This window comes from Prionailurus viverrinus, chromosome B4 (assembly GCF_022837055.1).
Source record: "Prionailurus viverrinus isolate Anna chromosome B4, UM_Priviv_1.0, whole genome shotgun sequence".
NCBI lineage: Eukaryota > Metazoa > Chordata > Mammalia > Carnivora > Felidae > Prionailurus > Prionailurus viverrinus.
Window position 1 is genome coordinate 44,465,278 of NC_062567.1, and position 24,262 is coordinate 44,489,539.

General features: G+C 43.5%; 1 protein-coding gene across 3 annotated transcripts in view; it reads right to left on the reverse strand.

Moving 5' to 3' along the window:
* Window positions 1-24,262, reverse strand: part of GRIN2B (glutamate ionotropic receptor NMDA type subunit 2B) — a 413,917-nt gene that overhangs the window by 170,110 nt on the left and 219,545 nt on the right. For all 3 annotated transcript variants that reach the window (XM_047864812.1, XM_047864811.1, XM_047864810.1), the window contains one exon: window positions 9,825-10,423. In XM_047864812.1, the coding sequence (XP_047720768.1) occupies window positions 9,825-10,423 (599 nt within the window). The remainder of the gene's footprint in view (window positions 1-9,824; window positions 10,424-24,262) is intronic.

Genomic DNA, 24,262 nt, shown 5'->3' on the forward strand with positions numbered 1-24,262 from the left:
AGATACCTAACTTTTTCTCTAGTCAATAATGAGAGCAATTTGACATATTAAAATTTATGTAGTAAACCACATTATCACATTCTATTGTGCTATTTTTTTTTTTTTTTTTTTTTTTTTTTTGCCTAAGCAAAACCCCTTGGTAAAGGTTTGTTCAAGGACGGGGGGAAAGTGGGGGAGAGTGTCTGGAAATACCCCTGGAGAAAATGGAAAGGAGGTTAAGTATCTGAGTCTTCTCTATGCAGTGAATATAAGAAGCCCTCACATGTTTGTAGCGATGATTCAGTGAGATTATATAGACGAAGATTCTCTGTAGGAAAAATGGTCACTTTTATGATCCTCCCGATTAGCCAGTGTAATGAACTTGAAGTTTGTGATCATCAGCCCTTAAGTCAAACACGAAGTGTATTTTGACACACATCCTCATCTGGACTCCTTCTGGGAGCTCTTTCAGGGGATTGTGAAAAGAACTGCTTAGCAGGAATATAACATCGTCACAGCGCGGCTGCCATGGCTTTTTCCTGTTGCTTCGTCAGGAAGAATCTTTCCTTTAGAAAAAGACGACATTTACGGACTTCTTAAAAGTACGTAGAACCACTTGACGACGGAGTGTACCTCCTTTGCCCAAACAATGAACGTGCTGGGATTCTTAGCACCCATCCTTACGCTCATGGGGACTTCAAAAATGGAATTTAGACTGGAAGGAAATACCTTGTTGGTATTCACAGAGCCAACTCCAGGCAAGCCATTCCAAAAGGTTCTTCCCAACTTCTATCCCATACACAACCCTTCTCAGGTGATCAACTAAACAGTCTCGGTGGTAAGAAGAACTGGGGAATCTGGTACGTAAAAGCATTTTTATCTAGTTCTTCTGATACGCTCCTCCATCCAACAGATGTAAACGTACACGCGTGAATAGGTGCTCTGTGGATGGAGAACACACGCACATGAATGTACATGCATGTGCATGCGAGCACTCCACGTATGGTCCTTGGTGAACATTGGCAGTTAAAGGCAGGAAAGGCTTTAAAGCTTTTAAAGGAAAGCTGGTGAGAAGAGAGGGACAGCAAAAGATCAATGAGCAGAACAACCCCATCGAGAAAGAGATGGGAAAGAAAGAAAGAAGGAAGGAAAGATGGGGGGGTGGAGTGAAGCAGTGATGAATGAGGAGAAGAGAAAGCCCGAGCAGCGATGGAGGCAGCAGGCAGCCCCCGGCCGGCTGCTGCTGCTGGAAACCGGACAAGGGGGAACAGATTTCAGCAGCGGGGAGCTCTAATCTGTCAGCAGCGGCTCCTTCATGTGTGACCAGCCAGCCCAGCTTGGGGACTGGTGCCAGTCTGGGCACGCTAACGCTAACCCCACCAGGCCCTCCCGGAAGAGAAGGAGCCACTGGGAAAAACCGTGAAAGTCGAGGGAAGGTTCCTCTGCCTCGGCTGCTGCCGCCACCACCCTCCTGGCTTCTCCACAGGCCCCTGTCTGTGGGGCTGGTTCAGACCCCTCAGCAGCCCCTTGTGAAGGTCAGTCATGCTGAACAGCCCACTCCTTCCAAATCCTCATCAGCCACATCAGGTCCTGGAGAACTCCCTCCCCAGGAGATGACCACCTACGTATGCCCGACAGCTCCACTGGAGAGGAGACAAGAGATGGGCTCCAACCTGGATCTGTTCGAAATGCGTGAGGTCTTCTATAGAGGCAAAAGCCACAGAACTATCTCTGCTCTCAAGAAGCTCATGTTAGGCTGACCTTGGCCGGCTACGGTCCAGCCTCCACGCAGGCTTCCAGCCCATATCTGTAACCATAAATGACAGCACTCTAGTTTTCTGGCAACTCGCCTCCATCCTTACCTCCACCCAGCCAGCCTTTATTCTCTGGTGGGAAGAGAGAGCAGATGGAGGAATGACTCCCACTCAATTCCTAAATAACGCCAGCTTCAATTCCCATTAACTGTGAATTTGCACCCTTGTCTGGGTGAGAACCAGGGGAGCAGGAATCGTGGGGCTATTGCCAGCCCAGGGCAAAGGCTAACGGGACAGGCCTGGCTGCCTGTCAGCCCTTCTGAGGACCCAGTCAAACAGGCAGCTCGCTCTGTGAAGAGTGTGGCTCCTCCCTTCAGGACACCTGGGTCCTGTCCTCACCCCACCTCCAACAGACAAGCCACCGCCCTAAGCCTCTGATCCCACATTTGTAAAATCATTCATCATTCTACCATCTATTCTGTGAGAATACATGGATTAAAAGGGTTGGATCAGAGGAGCACCGAGGACCTTTCCAATTTTGATTTTTAAGGGAAGCAAAGGGCTCTTTGAGCTTGGTTAATGTGCAGCAGAAGGAGAGGCTGAAGCCCGATCCCTGAGGCAGGGCCAAGCCAGATCCTGACATCACATAGCCTAAGCTGGGGGTGGGGGGGGGGGGGGGGTCCCTGGGCGTCATGTCTCTTAAGAACATAGAATGAGGACAGTGCTTCTTATCTTCATTCGTGCTTTTATCTGCCAAATATTTATCAAGCGCCTACAATGTATCAGGCATTGTGCTGGGAACACGGAGGTTAAAAAACAAAATCCTGCTCTCATGAAGACTGAATTCAACTAGGAGGACGAAGACAACAAAAATACTTAAGAATAAAACGTATATGTCAGATAAGGGCTACCAAGAAAAATGAAGCAGGGGACAGTGAGCTCTTGGGAGGGTGGGCATACAGCTGTCCTTTTAACGGAGGGATAAGGAACATCTCCCGGAGACATGTGCATGGGTCAGGATTTTTGCAAGGATCCTATCAGGTAATCGCACAAGGTCTGGTGCGCAGGATGTACTCAGAAAGACAGCAATGCCGGACTTACTAACCCCCACAGGCTGGCTGCCAGGGGGGCTACTTTTGAGCACAGACTTATGACTCCTTAACCCTTACCATTGCCACCAACCCACATCCTTTCTGAGGCAGAATCTGCTACTCAGAATGGGGCCCGTTTTCTCCACTGAGAGCCTCTGCCCTCTGCTCTTTCTTCTTTCCTCTCTGAGACCATCCTATTCCTTCCCATAGACCATGTACCGCCCGTGTCTTCTCTCCCAGCACAGACGTGATCTTCTCCCACCTCACACTTGTCCTCCAGGAAATGGGATTCTTCTCCCATTCACTCTCGCTTTACCCCCTGCCCTCTCCTCCTCCAACTGTAAACAGTTTGTTTGTTTTTTTTTTAAAGGAGGAAGAAGAAGAAGAGCTGGGCGGAAGGGGATGAGGAAGAAAACAGAAGAAAGAGGAAAGAAATACCAACTAGGTCACGGGTATGTTTTAAATTTTACAAGCCAGCCTCAGAATTAAACAGTGATTGTGGGAACAATCACGTAGCGGTCCGCAGGTTAAGTATTTGCGAATGCTCTTCACAGGTTTGAATTTCAGGGAAGGAAGCAAAGATCACTTACTGAACTGACTATACATCTGATAGAATATGGAGGATGAGAAGAAAACAGAAGAGTCTGAATAATCCTCAATTTAGTCATTCTTCCATGGACAGTTACAGCACTGAATAGATCTTTTGGGAGGGTTATTACATTCCTTAGTTGTTCCTCCTGCCCCCCAATTTCTATCTCCATCTGTACCACTGAGCAGATATAACCTCTCTCTTGCTTTGCTACATATTTCATATGAAAATGTAGCTTTCCTTAGATGCCAGTCAATTTCTTTAATCGGGGGACGGTCCACTATGCCTGACAGCCCACTTCTAACTATGCTTTTGCAGAACCTTTTGACTGTTCACACATAAATTATATTAAATAATTATATTTAATACATATTTGCCTTACCAGAAATCTGCCTACGCTTGGCACTCCATGAACATTTACTAACTAAAAGGTGGGTAATAACCAAGCACCTCTTGCCCGTAATTGTCTAAAAACTAACAGACTCAATTTCCTGTTTATTTCTTAACTTCTCAGTGCTTTTCAGGCCAAGAGAGTCAAGTGGGCATCCCAGCTACTACAGTGGGTCCAAGGATAGGGAGTCTGCCCCAAAGTTAGAGGAGGATAGTGTTTACCACGGTTCTTTTAGGAAGAACTTAACAGAGCCCCTTTCTTCATATCAGCTATCCTTGCTTCTCAAAGGCTGGGCCAGGAGGAGGAATCTGGCCTTTTGAGACAGCAACTTTCACGGGGAAAGAGGCTGCAAAAACAGGTGTTGGGTAGGAAAACTGAGGACACCAGGGGGAAATAATTAGGCAAGATTCGTAAGAGGTTTGCTTTGTTGAGATCCAGCCATCTTCAAGAACATCTACTTTTTTCCAAAAGTGGGGAACCTGAGTCCTCAGGACAGACAGCAAGCCCGGAGGTCAGTGGCCAGTATGCCATCACCTGAGTGACAGAAACAGACTTAGCAGAGTATTGGAGCGCACATTCCGAAGGAAAATAACCATTAACTGCTCCCCTGGGGAAGTGATAAAAGAAAAATCTAGACATGTGCCTACTAATAGCTAGCAATTCTTCTCTAGCTCAGGGGAATAAAGACAGGTTTAGACAACTAGCCTAATCACTTTCTAAACACTTTCAGATCATCTGGTACCAAAACATTAAGACTTTTCTCAGGAACTAAGAAGATCCTTCACTTAGACAATACATGACAGAAGAAATTATTCAATTCTTTCAATCAAATAAAGTTCCCAGTTGGAATAAATTTCTCTCTCAGCATGTCTTGGGCAACAGTATGAGGCACTGTACCACATTTACTAATAAGGCATATATGAATGCTACAAAGTCCCAAAAGAAAATTAATTCTTATTAGTGTACAAGAAAGAAAGAAAGAAAGAAAGAAAGAGAAAGAAAGAAAGAAAGAAAGAAAGAAAGAAAGAAAGAAAAACACAGGAGCCCTGTTAAATTTGAATTTCAGATAAACAAGTTATCTTTTAGAATCAGTATGTCCCATGCAATATTTGGGAACAGATTTTTGCTAAGAGAATTAGCTGCTGTTTATCTAAAATTCCAATTTAACTGTGTTTCTGTACTTCTCTCGCAACCTGTTAAAAAGCCTTGTCCAGCAGCCTAGAATCCATCTGGAGATAGTCACCCAAACCATATCTGGCCAAGTTCCAAGGAGCTAAGAAGTTATCAGTAAGGAATCTGGATTGACACCTGATAAATAATGTTCATTTCAAGGATCCTCTCTGAGAATGCTTACAACACTTCCTTCGGTAACTAACAAGTGAATCACTTCCAACGTGTGTCTCTCTTTGGGTTTCGGCACTTAACACAGAACCTCCACTCCCTGTCCCCTAAATCTAGATTTATCAACCTCCCTCACATGGAAAGAAAGCCAGTTTGGTCAGGTATAAAGGAGAGCTTTGGGGCGCCTGGGTGGCTCAGTCGGTTAAGCGTCCGACTTCAGCTCAGGTCACGATCTCACGGTCCGTGAGTTCGAGCCCCGCGTCGGGCTCCGGGCTGATGGCTCAGAGCCTGGAGCCTGCTTCCGATTCTGTGTCTCCCTCTCTCTCTGCCCCTCCTCCGTTCATGCTCTGTCTCTCTCTGTCTCGAAAATAAATAAACATTAAAAAAAAAAAAAAAAGAGCTTCACCACCCCTTAGGAGGACAGGGCCTATTCATGTTTCTGGGTTTTCAGGAAAGTGACAGGAGAAGCCATTTCCTGACTCTGTATGCCTGGTGTCATCCTGGGGCTGGGTCATTCCCAGATACCTCCCGAGGAGGCTTCTTCCCACTGCTGCTGCTGCAGAGACATGAGCAGCAGGCCAAGGAAAAAGTCATCCTCATAAAACAACCAACCATTTGCAACAATTTTATTTGCAAAGATTTCCTGCTGTGGCTAAATGATGTGGCTGCTTGGTTTGTTATTTAAAAGAGTGACCCTAGTGAGCCCAGAGCTCTGAAGGGGGGAAAGAGGCTGATTTCAGACCAGGATAAGTAAGAGGAGCTGGGACTGAGCGTGCCTAATTGAATTCCACTGATGATTCTGAGCGCTGTGCCACATGATAATAGCTTAGACTTTGAGGACAGCTCCTTATAGTCCCTATTAGGCAACCCCAATCCTTTCAGGGTCCTGATAGAGAAGGTTATTAAAATATTCCCAAGAGAGGTTCGAGATTGGATTCAAGAGCCCTGAGGAGCTGCACTTGAGAGGATGGAGGGAAAAGATGGGGTGCAGAAGGGATGGAGGTATATGGGCAGGGGAGACAACCAAGAGAAGAGGTCTCGCAGGCAGTAGATACAGAACCCCAGGAAAAAAAAAATCTGGGAATTGGGGCAGAAGAGAAAGTTCAGAGAGGAAAGATCTTAGTGGAGAAGCACTCTGATGAGTCCGAAGACACTGTGTACAGTATGGGAAAGTGGGAAATCACGGTGGACTTTTTGCCGGACTCTGGTCCTCAAGGAATTTATGAATAATCTGGACTGTGTCCCCCCTGTTCTTTTTAGGAGGGCTACACTTTCAAAGATGGAGGCGGGTGTTCGTGGCCATCTTGACGAGAATATCTGAGGAAGGAGAAGAGAGGACTGAGGAGGGCTCCCTTTCTGAGCGGCCACAAGACAAGGTAACAAAAGTTAGAACCAAGCGTGACTCTTAAAGGTGCAGTGGTCAGAGACCAAACTTCAGAGAGACTGCTTGCATTCTAACGTAAAGTAAGCCAAAGGGGAAATGATAATATCCACAGATGACTGTGTACCCAGAGGAGTTTTAAGATCAAAGCAGGCATTCCTGAACCAAAGTTTATGGACTTTAACATCCATTTGATTTCCTTGTGTGGTTTGGCAGACATTTTGGCCTAAATATTTTTCATTGTTAGCATTGGTTTTAATGAACAAATATTTGGTGATCTGCATCAGATTTTAACTTAACACTAAAGACAGCGGGAGAAAACATGAATGTAGAGAACTGAATAAATAGTAAGTTTTTTTTAATCTTTAGGAATTTATTTATTTATTTAATGTATTGAGAGAGAATGAAAGAGAGAGAGAGAGAAGAGAGTGAGAGAGCAAGAGAGAGAGAGAGCGAGAGAGAGAGCGAGAGACAAAGAGAACACGAACAGAGTAGGGGCAGAAAGAGAAGGGAGAGAGAATCCCAAGCAGGCTCCACACTGTCAGCACGAGGCCCGATGCAAGGCTTGAACTCATGAACCATGAGATCATGACCTGAGCGGAGATCAAGAGTCGGACGCTTAACCACCTAAGATACCCAGGTGTCCCATGAATAAACAGTAAGGTTTTAAAGGAAACCTCCACGATCTCGCAGAGAGGAGCAGAACAAGAAAGGTCCTGTGGAATAGGTATGCACTAGGCAGCTCAGCATCTTGGAGGAGGTCATTCATGAACTCCAGGTGTCCTTCTTTCCTCTGCCACACAGGACACTAAGAGTGGGGGGACGTGGAACTAAGGACAGAAAGGTCACTGCTTTCACAGAACTTACAGGGACAACATATAACAAAGCATAGAACTAGAACTGTTGGAAGAAATGGAACTGGCTGTATTGGGGGAAACAAAAGTTACACTGAAGGCAGGTAACAGGGCCCCATTAGTCCAGGGTCCAGGAAAGCTGCCTCCATGAAAGTGATGTCAGGACCAAAGCCTAGGGAATGAAAATGAGGCAGGTGAAGAAGCTTCTGCATTTATGTTCTGGTGGGAAGGGGCTCCTGGGGAATATATTCAAGGCAGAGAAGAGAGCTAGAAGCAAGAGAAAGAACACGGTATTTTCAAAGAACCAAAGCAGGTTCAGTATTGCAGGAATGGAGTGTTTGAGGGACAGCATGGCACGAGACAATTTTGGAAAGACAGGCAGGCCTGTGCAGTGGAGGACTTTATAAACCATATCAAGGAGATGGGACTTTATTACAGGAGCAATGAAAAGCCGTTGAAAGGCATTATGCAGGAGACTGATGAAATCACATTTTCATTTTAGATCACTCTGGGTGCGGTGTAGATTGGAAGGAAGCAGTACTGGGAGCCAGAAGATATTTACGAGGCCCTGCAGCAATGCAGGTAAGAAGAGCCGAACTGGGACGTGGCGCAGGGATGCAGACAGCGAGAGCACTCCAGAGGAGATCTGTGGGGAAGGGCATGGTCAGCAAGGAGATGGCGGGAATGTGAAAGCCAGGACACCTTTGGAATTTTTATGTTAGCTAACTGGGTACTAGGACGTACCCTTTGTAGGTGTACAGATTTGTCTGCAAGAGGATGGAAGAGCAACAGGAGAGAAAGCAGTTCAGCTTTGCATGTGGTATGTTCTAAGGCTCCGTGGCATCCAAAGGAACATATCCACTCACAGTTGGCAATACAGACTGGGGGCTCAAGGGAGAGGTTTCAGCCAGAGAGGTCCTTTGGGAGAACTTACATTAGTTGTATACTTGGCAATGGAGGACAGAAAAGGAGGGTCTAGGACAAACCCTGAGAAGCACCAATTTTGAAGACGAGCCTGCCAAGGACCTGGAATGGAAAGACTAGAGAGGTCGGAAGAAAATCAAGACAGTCTACCAAATAAGCAGTGACAACTAGGGATGGCAGAAAGCATAGATGAAGGTGGGATAATACTAGGATTGGATCACAGATTGCATTAAAAGTAGCTTTAGTTTCAACTCTGAGTTAACAGCTTAGCTCAGAGGCTTTAGTCCAGCTCCCTTCCAGAGGTTAAACTAGTAGGTACACCTTCAACCTCCACTAAATGTATTTCAACCTTCCCAGAGTATACTTTGGTATTTTATGTAAGCTGAATGGTATCCGAATAGGTGTTTTCTGCATATGTTTCTATTTGTTGGATGGAATTCATAACGAATTTAAAACGGATGCCCAAAACATACTGTTGAGTAAAAGAAAGCCGGGTCATCAAACAGCAGGGGTAGTTACATTTCCATTTATGTAAAATTATAGATTTATATGGATGTAGGCATGCACGCACAGGGAAGTACCTAGAAAGATGTTCACTAATTATTTCTACAATGATTCTCTCTGGTTGGTTGTAGCGAAGGTCATTTTTTTCTTTCTCTTCTGGGCTTTTCTGCATTGTTTGAGTTTTGACAATGTTCTTGTGCAGCAGTTTTACACAAATCACAGAACTACAGAAGCCTAGTATAGAATCTTCTGCCCTTCATGGTCACACAATACCCGCAGGAGGATGTGTTGGAGGTGTGGCTGGATTAGGAGGTGAGGTCAGGGGAGCCGAACTCCACCTAGATCTTCTTCCTACTGAAGAAATCGGACTAAGAGCAACTATGGAAGCTGCCTCTACAGAACCACCTTCATGCTTAAGGGCAGAGAGGAGAAGCGCAGGAGACAAAATCCAAGGAAAGAACCCTCTTCATGTGCCTACAGACCCACGCCACCTGTTCTCCATTCCTTCCCGGTACAGCATCATTTCTAAGGTAAGGGGATTGGTAGGTCCTCATGCCTACGTGCATGGTGTCTTTTACAGTGATCAAGTACGCAGGGCCCACAGAGGTCCGTGTACAGCTCCAAACTGAACCCCTTACTTGCAGAGTGACCATGGACAGTATACTCCTACGAACCTTATTCTCTTGTATCATAAAATGGAAACGGCTCTTAACACCTGCCTAATAGAGTATTGCTTTGAGGTTAAGGAGGTCAAACACCCATAAACACTTAGAGGAACACCTAGCACACGGTAAGTGAACAATAAGTGGGAACCATTTTGTATTTCTTAGAACAGGAACCCAGCACAGCGAGCTTTGGATCTGAAAACACTCCCACCATCACAAGCCATGGCCATCCCAGTGGCCAGCCTTCAACTTCTGACATCTTGAACTGCCCTTCCCATAGTTTCAGAACCTCCTCCAACCCCAGTCCTAAAAGCCCTCCTCGGACCTCTACCATCAGTGTTCCACACTCACCTATTCAGCATGTTGGACTGGTAGATTCTCTTCTCATGGGTGTTGTAACAACTGCTCTTGGGCTCAGGGATGAAGCTGTGTTCAGACAGCATATCGGAAGCAGCGGTGGTGATTATGGCAATTCCATCCCTCACTCTGGCAGGGAGGCCATAGTCCCATTCATCATAGGACACAGAGATGAGCCCAGTGGGGAACTCCGAGGGCACTGTGTCTGTATCCCCTGCCACCAGACTAGGCACAATCCACGTGTAGCCGTAGCCAGTCAGCCCTACTGAGTTAGCTACTTCAAAGATATAAGTGGCTTCTTCCTTCGTACAATAAAGAAGAATGATGGGGCTTTGAAGTTTCTTGAGCTGGTTCTGGATCTTAGAATCTCCATCATCCAGGGACATGTCCAGCAGGAGGACTTCCTCTAACTCCCAGCCCACGAAGCTGTTCTCAATGGTGCTGCGAATCTTGTTTACAAAGTCCTGGTAGCCAGGGAAGTAGGTGGTGACGATAGAAAAGATGTACCAGTCATACTCTTCCATGATGTTGAGCATTACGGAAGCTTGCTGCTCAATTGATGGGCCAAACTGGAAGAACATGGAGGATTCATCCTAGAATAGTAAAATGTAAAAAAAAGAAAAAACCAACGATGGTAAGGGAGAGTTGGAATCAATTGGGTACAGAGGTTTGTGTTCATTGTTTACTTTTTCACATGATGCCTTTTAAAATGGGATGTTTGCATTGCAAACATTTGTAATACCTCTCTTCCTAAAACTACCTCCCAGGTTCTCTGGAAAATCAACATAGGTGTATATATTCTCATTGTCTGAAATCCTTGGAGCATAGGGCAGCTTCCTATCATCAGATACGTTAGTATTTCTATTGCAAAACACATACAGAGTTGTATTAGATGGGACAGAGACTCTAAATGGCCTCACATCAGCTCAGGTCAGGTGTCACTGTCAAATTGAGTTCTAGGAACACACACACTTTTCATTTTGTGAGCCTTCTGAACTTATCACAACGGTGGATGTACATCACTCAATCAGAGTGAATAAATGGAAATGCCATCAATCTATCCTTAAACCTATTGGTGGAGGCGGTAGAAACGCACTGGCCTAACAGGTGGGTGGTACTCAGGTATGGATGGCCAGAGAAAAGCACATGGTAGCAGAAGATTTAATCAGTGTATTTTCTAGAAAAATATAATGGATGAATTAATAGCACATTTAGTATTCCATCTTGCACTGTGACCATGAGATCTGCAAGTTAGAGTAAGGCACACGTAGTGTATCTGAGCTACAAGTTAGAAGGAAGGACTTGTACTCAAGCTCATGTATGATTAAGGTTTATTTAAGAGCAGCACACAGAAGACTGTTCTTTCTCTTACTTGTTTAATACCATGGGTCTCGGTCTGACCAGTGCATTATACACATAACCTTCTGTCAATTCTAAGAATCTTCTGTTTTCTCCCTCCTTTTGAGGGAGAAGCCATTTTAAATTTCTCCCATTTTATTTCACCTGCTGCTCTGAGATGTCAAGCCCTGCATTTTATCTCTGCCTTACAGCTAAAAAAAAAAAAATCTAAGACCACAAAATGAAGACCCTCTCGGCCTTGTCCTTCTCCCTCAATCCACCTTCCCCTGACTTCCTCCTGGGGAATGGCATCTCTTTTCTTGGTCAGTGCCCCCTATCTTTTATCTGATGGTTCATCTCCATTTTAGAACAATCCAGGCTAACAAAATTGTGTCTTTCTAAAAGGGGCAGTTCTTTCTCATCCCCAAACGAGAGCTTCAAAGTACAGTCACAAGAGACCAGGCTTTTAAACAAAATTACATGGTGATTTCTTAGTTCACGAACATAGTTGTGTATAGCTGAGAAATTGCTGCGTATTTTTTGGGTACCCACTATTGAAAAAAAAATACAGGTTGGGAAATATCCAGCTGGTATCCAAAGACCCTGATTCGGCAATGAAAGCTGCCAGCCCCTTGGCTCTGCCAGAGCTATGATTGCTTCATGTGGCTTGAACTTTTCACATTTCCCACAGGCAATCCAGAATGAAACAGTAGAGGCTTTGTCATTGGAGGGCAATTCTTTCTGCTAAGAGTGAAATGGTGCTTATCATAGCTTCCTCCTCTGGCTTAAACATACAGTCAAAGAGGAGCTTCACAGGACCAGAGAATTCGGGGAAGCAGAGAAGGTAAGGCAACAAGAATGGGCAGGAAGGAGTGGGAATTGATTCAGAACACAGTAAGGGCTTCGTGTGTGTTTCCTCCAAACTGTAACTGGCCCCTGCCCGTGGTCTCCTACTACAAAACAAGTACTATTCTTCAGGTAACATTGATTTTGTCCTCAGGTTATAGGATTACAGTGGGAATCCTGGTTAAAAGTTTATTCCAAGATTTGTCAGGGAACCAAAACAGGGAAGGAAGGCCAGTGACAGAACCTCCCACCCAGAATGGCTTTAGAGAAATGGCTATTTGTTTTCCTTGTTACTGCCAGATAATGTTTCATTTGAAGATTCCCAAAATTCCCCTTTTCACTTGAGTTTTCACAAAGCCTAGTGGATATAACAAAATGACAAAATCTTCCAGATATACCGTAAAATGTATAGACTAAGAAGGCACCTGGGTAGATCAGTCGGTTAAGAATCCGACTGTTGATCTTGGCCCAGGTCATGATCTCACAGTTTATGGGGTCGGGCACCACAGTGGACTCTTTGCTGTCAGTGTGGAGCCTGCTTGGGATTCTCTCTCTCCTTCTTTCCATGCCCCTCCCTCCCTCTCTCTCAAAATAAATAAACTTAAAAAATATTAAAATAAAATAAAATGTATAGCCTAAGGATAAAAGGGATCCCAATTGTAAACAAAGTAACTCAACCCATTCTATGATAAGGGAACCTCTCATCACAAGGGAGTTCTTAACACCCACAACTCTCCATCTATCATGAGACCACTGGCTGGTTCAAATAGAGAGCATGCCCTGAGGGAGAACCCATGAGGGTCCATAGTAAATGAGTCCATGCTAATGAAAATAAATTAAAAAAAAATTCTAAAATACCAACTCTACCCTCTCCTCTCTTAGTCTTTTCTCTCCCCACCCCACCCCTTTTTTAAGCTTATTTATTTTGAGGGAGCGGGGAAGCAGAGGGAGAGAATCCCAAGCAGGCTCCTTGTTGTCATCAGGGTTCGATCTTACAAACCATGAGATCAGATGAAATCAAGAGTTAGATGCTTAACTGACTGAGTCACCCAGGCGCCCCATCTCTTAATCTTCTCTTAAAACTTGCCCACAATTATATATGAGCTCCTAAAGAAACCATCAGCTACTATGTGAAAAAATCCAAGAATATAAGGTGAAAGTAAGGAGACAGAAAAACTAATATGGCTCTGTCTCACCCCCACCATATCCTCCTCTTACCTAATTCTATCATCCTCCACAATCATCCTTTCTGACTCCTCTCTCCCATCAATGCCCAGTTCAACTGTTTTATCTTGCCAATCCTTCATTAAATAAAGGATGCCTTACATGACCATTTTATTGTGGCACCAAGAAGAGGTTAATGAAGCCAAACAGAAATCAAGAGACAGAGTTATAGCTTGGGCAAATGGTTTCTGGGATAATGAGCGGTCCAGTGTTATTAATTTAGTTGACACAGCAATCTGGTATACAGCAGTTGGGAATGGGACAGCTCTTTTTCAACAAAGCTTTGGACTAACTATAAGTTGCAAGCAGTGACAGGCTTTGCAAATTATGGCTGAAGCCACAAATCAAAGAGCAATCTTCATGTGTGCATGGAGTGGAAAGGACTGGTGGCCACACATCCATCTTTACAGGCACCCAGCATGCATTGTGATCACCACAAGAAGTATCATCTTCTAGGATGAAGGACAGGGATATAATTCAGTTTGCAGCTCACTGTGCTTCCCCAGTTACATTTTTATCTCCTAATGAAGATTCCCAGCCACATTTATTGCATGAATGTACTTCTTCACCTTGCCTTTCGAGCAGTTTTGAAGCATTCACATATAAAGGGCCACCATGACTGAGATAATTAACACAGGGAAGGTACAATTGTACATTAGATTCCATCAGTCTAGAACCATTATGTTGAACCTCCATCACTGTGATGTTCATGGTGTTTATTTGCTAATAAAAAACAAAAACAAGTACTTTTTCAGTCTATTATTGGTCTCCAAAATAACTGCTGAAATAATTAGCAGTGTGTGAGATTCCTCTTCTGTATCACCCTGATGCCCTACAGATACATTTCAGAAATAAAAAATCAGGAGTACCTGGGTGGCCCAGTTGGTTGGGCATCCAACTCGTGATTTCGGCTCAGGTCATGATCTCATAGTTCCTGAGTTTGAGGCCCACATCAGGCTCCGTGCTGACAGTGCAGAGCCTGCTTGGGATTCTCTCTTTCTCTGCCTCTTCCCTGCTCGTGTGTGTGTGTGTGTGTGTGCGCGCGCGCACACACACATGCGTGCACTCTCTCTCTCACAATAAATAAATAAACTGGAAAAAAATGATGAGAAATAAAGGATTAACTACTGCAGCTGCTGCTGCTAATGCCCCTGCCAATAGGTTTCAGCTATCGGCCCACTTTGGGAATTGCATCAGCTGAAGAGAACCATCTTGCCCAAAGTCATGCCCCTTCCCAGGATAAACTGCCCTGAATGACTGGTCATCCTGGAATATAAAGACCTGGCCCTCTTGCCCTGACTCTAGACAACTCTGAAGGATCAATTGATTTTCAAAACTTCCCAAAGGGTCAGCTGGAGCTTCCTTTAAAAGTGCCTGGGTGACTCAGTTGGTTAAGCGTCAGACTTTGGCGCAGGTAATGATCTCACAGTTCATGGGTTTGAGTCCCGCACTAGGCTCTCTGCTGTCAGCACAGAGCCCACTTTGGGTCCTCTGTCCCACTTCTCTCTCTGCAGCCCCTACTGCATGCATGAGTGCACTCATTCTCTCTTGCTCTCCCTCACTCTCAAAAATAAATATTAAAAAAAAAACTGCATCACACCTCGGGGCACATGGGTGGCTCAGTAGGTTGAGTGTCCTACTCTTGATTTCAGCTCAGGTCACGATCCCAGGGTCTTGGGATCAAGCCTGTTGTCAGGCTCCAAACTGAGTGTGGAGAGAGATTCTCTTCCCCTACCACCATTGACTCTAAAATAAAATTTTTTTAAAAATCCATCACATCTCTACTTCTCCCTCCGCCCAATCTTCTCTTTTCATGGCAATGATCTCAAGAACACTCTCTGAAGAACCTCCTGTATGTTAACCTTGGTTTCAGTGTCTGCTTCCCAGGGAACCCAACCTGAAACTATTCAGTCCCCTTTTTCAACATGGAAAATAGATGGCCTAAAAGAGAACATAGTATCTATTTTCAAATACAGAAATGACCTATATGTGAGAAAGACAAGTCTTTGCCCATTAGCTCCAGAAGAGAAAACTGGGACTAATGAGTAGAAATATTAAACGTCATTATTCAGTTCAATGTAAGAAATAGATGTGCAAAAATTACAACTATTTAGAAGAGAATGAAACTCACAAGGTTTCTTCGAACTCACGTGAGTTCTCTGTTGCTATACGCATTTGAACAGGAGCCGATTTTTATTTTAAGTTTATTTATTTATTTTGAGAGACAGAGAGAGAACATGTGAGCAAGGGAGGGCCAGAGAGAGAATCCTAAGCAGGCTCTGCACTATCAGTAAAAACTCACAGACCTGTGAGATCATGACCTGAGTCAAAATCAAGAGTTGGACACTTAGGGGCGCCTGGGTGGCGCAGTCGGTTAAGCGTCCGACTTCAGCCAGGTCACGATCTCGCGGTCCGTGAGTTCAAGCCCCGCGTCAGGCTCTGGGCTGATGGCTCAGAGCCTGGAGCCTGTTTCCGATTCTGTGTCTCCCTCTCTCTCTGCCCCTCCCCCGTTCATGCTCTGTCTCTCTCTGTCCCAAAAATAAATAAAAAACGTTGAAAAAAAAATTAAAAAAAAAAAAAAAAGAGTTGGACACTTAACCAACTGAGCCACCCAGGCGCCCCAGAGGCTGATTATTTGATAAAGGGATTCTCCCCAGCACTCGGCCTGGAAAACACATGCTGACCTTTAAGGCCTAGTTCAAGTGTTAGCTTTTCATGCATAACATCTTTCCTAAGTTCCCCAGGTAAGTTAGTTCTCTTTGCCTTCTGCTTTTACAATATTTTGTACATGCCTCTATCTTAATATTTATCACACAGGAAGGATATATCCCTCTTCCCATAAAAAACACCCTTCTCAAGAGCAGAAACTGTGCCTTATTCATCTCGGTATATCTAGGTAGCATATGAAAAAAATGTTTTTGTATGAATAATAAAATGAAGGTTCCTTTATTGGGTATGAGATTAACTGAACTCTGACAGTCTAATTTGGTTCCAAAGTTCTATGATGATATCACATATCGACCTCATAGTCAGCAGCTATGCTTAAATAGTTATATAAACTGCACTTTTATAAAATGTGATGGGATTCCCTCTTGGAACCAGGAAGAGAGGCAGAAAATACTAGTGGTCACTTCCTTACCCCTCTGTGACAAATTCCTTGAAAACATCATCTACACTCCCTTCCTCTAAATCCTCTTCTCACATTCTCTATCGCACTGACTCCAACCAGACTTTTGACTTCATTGAAACTCCTCTTGTGAGGCACAGAGGTGACCCTGATATTGCCAACTCTAACATCCACTCACACTTACCATTAGAGTCACTAATGTACCCTCCGGACTGAGAAGACCCTTTGATACCAAAAAATGAAACAAACCACTCTCTACTGTTTACACAGAGTTTTGTTCATAGTAACTCACTGAGAGGAGTGGACAGTCCACAGCAGTACACAGCTATTCTCCAGCCCTATCCAGACCTTAATCCCTAGCTTTTATGGAGTGAGAAGCATGGTGGTGAGGTCACAGGGTAGTTATCTAAAGTGGCGACGTCTGTGCGCAAGAGGATCTCTACTAGTTATCCAAAATGGTGCCACCTGTGCTCCAGAGGGGACCATAAATGTAGGGCCAAAGATGGAGTTGGTGTAGGAGTCAGCATTCCTACAATCCATCCTTACCTATGAGCAGCATTTGACATGGTTGATAATTTGGCTCCTACCTATGCCTTCCTTGGTTTCCAGGGCTTCACATTCTCTTGACCTTCCTTCTACCTTACTGGCTGTTATTCCTCTGTCTCCTCTGCTGGCTCCTCCTCTTCCTTCTGACCTTTTATTTTATTTTATTTTTTTATTTATTTATTTTTTTTTATTTCAACGTTTATTTATTTTTGGGACAGAGAGAGACAGAGCATGAACGGGGGAGGGGCAGAGAGAGAGGGAGACACAGAATCGGAAACAGGCTCCAGGCTCTGAGCCATCAGCCCAGAGCCTGACGCGGGGCTCGAACTCACGGACCGCGAGATCGTGACCTGGCTGAAGTCGGACGCTTAACCGACTGCGCCACCCAGGCGCCCCCCTTCTGACCTTTTAAAGCTTTGTGTCCCAGGAATAATCTTTGGTCCTCATGCCTCTTCTGTCAACATTCACCGCTGCTGAGATCTCATCCAATATCTTGATTTAAATCCTATTTATATGCCAATCACTCTCACACTTCTTTCTCCAACACTTCAAACTTCTGTATCAAACTACCTGTTCTATATGTCCACTTGGATATCTTAGAAACGTGGCCAACATTTCCAAAACTGAACTCACCCTTTCCCATTTCAGCTAAAGGCAGGTCAGTCCCTCCAGTTCCAACTCCTCTCTTTCTCTGGAGCTCTACATCAAATCAATCAACCTTACTGCCAACCTTCATAATGTATCTAGAACACAGCCTATTTTCACCAGCTCTGTTTGAGCCACTATCATCCTTCACCCAGTCACTGCAAGAGCCTGCTAACTGGTCTCCCTGCTCTGCCCCCCCCCACCCCAAACCCTCTATAGTCTGAGCTCAACAAAGAAGCAGGATTATCCTTTTAAAACTTAAATCATAAGATGTTATTCTCTGCCCCAAACCCTCAATGGCTTCCCAACCCACTAAAAAGAAAAAGCCAACACCCTTGCTTTGGACCCCAGTTGCCTCATGGACCCCACACCCTCCCACCCTCCCTCTCACTCTATCCATGCACTCTAACCTTTCTTGAGCACACACACTCCTGCTCCAGTTATTGTAGCTATTTTCTCTGCCTGGAACACTCTTCTTCCAGCTATCCACAGGGCTAACACGCACCTGTTTCAAGTCTTTGCTAAACCTCAACTTCTCAACAAAGCCCAATCCTGATCCTGTAGTAAAATACTAACACCTGCCCAATCCTCTCATCCTGCTCCATTTTTTTCTTGTTGCCATAGCATGTATCACCATCCAACAGACTTCATGAGTACTTATTTGATATATTTATTATAACTCACTGCCTCTTCCCAATCAGAGTGTAAACACCAGGAGGGCAGGGACCACTGTTCATTGCTGCCTTTTGGTACCTGAAATGGGGTCTCAGTAGATGTTTGTTGAATTTAAAAATGTAGAAACTGATGTTACAACCAGATAATCCTCAAATCCTCAGTTTATCTTTGTTGGCTTTCCAATCGAAATTTTGTTTTCCTGGTATCACAAAGCCTTTCACATTATTCAAATCTGAGTGCTTCATAACATCAAAGGGATTATGATCCTGCTAGAACATTAACATAGAATCAGAGTAAATAAATCTGATTTTCCTCCTAGTCCCTCCTCCTATTGTAGGAGTAAAGAAAATCTTTCTGTTCTCCTTCTCACTTCAGTTCTTAAGGAGGATCTGTGTCTGATAAAAGGCTAGGACCGCTAGAGTGTCACTGAAAACTCCACTACCATCAGATTTAGAAAACAAGTGTGCAGATGATGGGGTCAGGGTTACCCAGCTGCCTAACAGAAGTGCTGGCCGTTTCCTCTTTACTTCTTCCACAGTAAGCAAAGTAGAAGCAGAACATGAAGGACAAAAATCTCTTTTCTCTCCCAAAATAAGGGAAGGATTTTCTCTCCCCACCTAACTCCGACCCCCACCCTGACCCCACCTTTGAGGGCTAGAAATTCTGATTCCACACTATCAGTTTTTGACTAAGGCTGCTGGTGTTAGCTACTGTGGGTGAATTTCAATAGTGTCAGAGTTTTGTGAGCAATGCCTTGCAAGATAGGGAAAATGCCTGATGTTCTCCAGCCTTGCTATTAGTCAGAAATATCATGACTGAACCACATGCTGGAAGCTCACTAGTGGAGAATCATGATCTCTCCTGCCCATTAAACGCCAGATCCATTCTTTGTTAAACCTTTGCACACAAAGGAGAACACTCTGGGTTTTCAAAAGCCCATGAACAAAAATCCAAGCAGAAAGGTTAGTGTAAGAGCCATTCTAGATAACTAAACAACTCCTGAAGAAGCCAGCATTCTTTTTCTTATTTGTTCGTTTTTTTTTTTTTCAGAAGATAATTTGGCTTTCTCCTTGAATTCTGTCCCATTTTCCTCCCTGACTGAGTCTTCTTGGATGCACTTCAATTACAAAATCTAAGTCACAGCTGAGAAGCAAACGGAAGGTATTCACTTTGAGAATGCCTACAAGGTTCTTTCTAGTCCAGGTCTCAGAGACAACATAATAGCAAGAAGAAAGCTTACGAGATAGAGGGGGCAATAAGAGGGGAAGAATAAAAAGGCAGATTTCCTCTCACTAGAATACTCAAATGAATTACAGAATTAAGGAAAGGAGCAGAGGGCTTGGCGAGGACTAAGAGAACTTCTAGAATGTGTTTGTGCTCCCCTGTAAGGTATCAGGACTGCCAAAACCTTAGCAAGGCTATTTCATTTCATCTTAAATTAAAATTCCTCTCTATGGCCTACTCCATTATGCACATCAAAACAACTCTCAGATGGATGGGCTTGTATTTTTATTAAGATGTTCTTTTCTATAAAAGAGCAAGCTGACAAGTTCAGCAACAATGAAGTGGCGACTGAATAAAAGTACTTTTAAATAAATGCAAGGGAAGAAGGTGGAGGAGAGGAGAAGTTGGAAAAGAAAATGAAATGGATAGAGAAAAAATAGTGTAAATATGAAACTAAGAGTATTAGCTAGGCAATAGGATTATCAGTGTCAGACACAATTTATTTAGGTGAATTTATAAAATCAGGTGTGGAGGCAACTGGCTGGCTCAGTTGGTGGGGCATGCAACTCTTGATCTTAGTTGTGAGTTGAGACCTCACATTGGGTGGGGAGCCTACTTAAAAAAAAAGCATGTGTTCAACACTAATATTGATCTGGGAATTTTATAGGATAAAAAGAAAGGCAGCGTAAGACTAAACAATATAACCAAGGGAAAAACAGAAAAGTATTAGGTATGAAATACTACATCCCAAACTGTCTATGCCTCCAAAGTGCTCCCACCTCACTTAAGCCAAGGGGGTAGAGTTTACAGAAGAATTGTGATTAATTTTTTAAATTTGTTTTATTACTATGTTTAATTTGGGGGGGAGGGGCAGAAAGAGAGGGAGACACAGAATCGGAAGAAGTGGGGCTCAAACCCACAAGCCGTGAGAACATAACCTGAGCCAAAGTTGGATGCTCAACTGACCGAGCCACTCAGGCGCCCCAGAAGAACTGTGGATTATTAATGAAAGGACAGGGTTAAATACAAGTGGGTCATAGTACCTGACATACTAGCAGTTTTCAAAATAAAGATGTTGACATTTGTCTCAAATAAATTAACATTCCCATCTCTTCATACATATTTGATCATAACATCACATTCACATACCAATGGGAGCAGAGAAGTGGGAAGGTTCTCACAGGAAGAGAAGGATAGAAAAGGCATTTTATATTTGATCAAGCGACGAGTGTTAGCACTTCATTTATTGCTGAAAATAACAAAAGCACCAGTTCTAGATACAGTGGTTATGTCCATACACATGAGTTTTTTCAAGGGATCTCTGGAAAACAGAGAGTTATTTGTGCTTCTGTCCCTGCTCCATATAGAAAGACAAAGCATCGGTGAATTTAGAATTGGGACCAGTCATTTGGAATAAGTTAACAAGCCACTGTCTCCAATGGTGGAAACAAGTTTTCTGAGAAAGTTTTTCACACCAAACATCCAGTGATCGGTATTCCTAAGTCCCTGGATTGGAAAACTGATCACTGCTTCCTCACATCAGCAAAGTACGGCTGTTCACAATCAACGCGGCTTTGAATTTATTCACATCTCCCAAACCAATTTGGTCCTCCATCTAAAAGAGGCAACGCATCTTGAAGGGCTCCAGAAATGAAAATAAAATTGCATACAGGCATTTTAAATATATATATATATATATATATATATATACATATCCTCAACAGCTTGTCAGCACCTGCCTGTCTCAGGCTCTCTCGATTATAGGACTTAGAACGTTAGCCACCCAGGCATGCCTTCCAATGTTTTGACTGGGACTGGCCAAGGTTTATCCTCACCTACAATATCTTCTAGAGCTGACTGGGCTCCTCTAGACCCAGAATTTGGTGAACCTGATGGGAGCCTGGCTGAGTACAGACATATCCACCCAGAAGAAGCCTTCCTTCCTAACAGCCTCACCATGGGTCCAATCCAAAGGACTAAGTGTCTTCCTCATGTACTGAAATTTATTCCATCTCTTTTGGATGAGGTTCCCGACTCAGAACTTCCAACTGTTCTGCACAATCCCTGACAAACTTCCAACACCCCCAATGTTGGCCCTTGCTCCCTGGTACCTCCAGATGCCAGCTGAGGTCTGATGCCCCTTTCCTGACTTTAACAGAGAGATGATTAGCACATTAGTTGTGCCAAAGGTTGCTACTTTGTCCACCAGTATATCAAATCCTTGCATACCCACACCAGTCTGAATCACACCAAGTGGGTTATTTGGTCTAAAAGAGGTTTCTTGGAGCTTGCTGGCCCCCTATGCTGTGATAGGCAGCCCCCTGAAAAGGATTAGTCCAGTATTCCCAGATCTCTGACCTTCCCTAGACTTACTATTCAGGTTCCAGTATGCATGGCCTCAGTAGAGTGAAATTGATGTCCAGTATGTGAGTGGGTGCATCCAAGTTTACTTGAGATTTTCTTCATTTTATACTGAAAATTTCTTGCCTTTTCCAGAATTATTCAACTCCTACATTTGCTATGCCTCATTTATGCCTGCTGTTTATTAGCACCAAAAATGGAACCTTAAGAGTCTAGAGTTCCTAATTGCTTACTTTTCATTTTCTTTTCCTCATGCTCTGGATGGCATGGGTATATAAAGCCTCACTGAGAGTACAACACAATCTATTAGAATCAAATCCAGCTCCTAAACTGCTACAGGGAGAACCATACTAAAACTATTTTTCTAACCATACAATCTTGTCCATATTCCTTGAAAACAACCTGTTCATTTTTTTTATCTATGTAAGAAAAGGAATATTTGATTTAGAAGGCACAGAATACTTCAGATCCAGCTTCTAATCCAGTCAAGGGTCACTCTGTCCCAGCCTGTGCCCTCTGACTCAGTGGTACCAACTCAGCCAACCTTTCCAAAAACGATTTTATCACTGCTATAGTCAGCACTGAAGTCCAGTCTGAGGCGTTTTCCTTCTTTGCCGCCTTTTCCCCATAGTCCTAGTTCAACAGATAAAGACCCCATTAGAACGTCCTACGTGGCTTACACCCTTAGTCCAATCAGTGTTTCTATTCTCTCTGGAGCCTTGGGGAAGTGAAATGCTGTCAATATCTCGACCCTATTCTGGAAGATTCGCCAAGCAAGGACAAGCAGCAGCCTTACCTCAAAAGAGATGTCAAATTGGCAAGATATTTCCTGCAAACAAGAATTCTGCAAGCAAACAGATGGCCCATTTATGCATTTTTATTTTGAAGTTTGTTGATTTGTTTTTAAACCACGTTTCCTGGTCTCCAACGTTTCTATAGCTCATAGCTTTCCACCTGAATACTTTTCCTGCGATGGGAGCGTGCAAGCAGAAAAAAAAAAAAAAAAAGAGAACTCTTTAAAAGAAGATGCCAGTTGGCATATCAAACTGCAAGAAGCTCAGAGCTCTCTGGAGAAGAGTCATTGTCACAATCAGATGCAGCATTTATTAATCTCTAATCTGGATCCTTCACAGAGGGGCCTCTGCCCATGGATGAATCATCCCAGACAAGTATGAGTCTTACATACAGTCTCATTATCTTTAGAACTGGCAGTAAAGCAACTCACCTGAAGCTATCAGGTTCACATTAGCTGGCTGTGAATCCTGACCCATGCTAACAAAACAAAATGGGGGCAGCCTTATGGCTCAGCAATGACATTTTAATGTTAATTCAGCATTGCTAAAAGGTGTCAATATGCTTATCTTTTGTAAGTACAGCTTAAACTCTCTGTTAAATAACGCCAGCCCAAGATCTCAAAGAACAGACATCAAGCAGAGTGGCTTGAGAAGACACAGGCCATCTTAGGAAACAACTTCAATTAAACCAGTTTAGGTGAATGTGAGGTGGAACTAAGAGTATTTTCCAAGTCTTCAAAGAAAATTCCACAATTTTCCTCAGTTACATAGGCCAATGGCAACCTTGACTTTCAGAAATTCTTCTGTACGTCTATCTTGATTCCATCATGCTGCAGATTAAGCCTTTTGGCTCTCATGCTTTCCTTGATGAAAGATAATATGATAGGCCTTCAAAATTTTTATGGAACTAAATCAAACTGATTTCAAGACAGATGATGGTTTGGTTCAAGAAGGATAGGGTTCCTATTACAATATGTGAGTGGTTTATAGTGTTCTAGATGCTGTTATACATGTACTGTATCAATTAATACTCACATTCTTATGAACTAAGCCCTATTACTCTCCATTTCACCAACAGAGAAAGTGAGCTTTAGAGAAGTGAAGTAACTCACCCAAGGTTACTGTTGGTTTGAGAATCCAGCTAGGTCTGACTTCAGAATGCAAACCACAACATGATGCATCTTCAAGCTTCCTTTAGTCATCTCTATGGCTCCATCTGAACCATCTACATCTCCTATATTAATTGTGAACCACAGAATGATCACAGTTATCTAGTTAAATTCTACCCCTGCCTAGTAGTATGGATTATTTTCATGAGCTCTTTAAGCTTCATTCCTGTGCATCCATTCACTAGCACATGGGTACTGCTAACTAGTGATGGATTTGGTATATGTTATTACCCTACAGTATTCTTCTAGTGGACATCATACAACCTGTTATTTATGATCTTATTGTTTTTTAGTCAATCAAACATTTATTAATACCTATCAGGTGCTATGGGAGGCAGACATGAAGTGTAAGTCATTATCCTCATCCTTAGGGTGAGCTAACTAGAAGATAAGATGAAAATGTACAAAATAATTGATGCTTTTCCTAAGTTAAATGATAACATGAGGTTTAGAATAGGTCATAGGAATGATGAGAACAGAGGG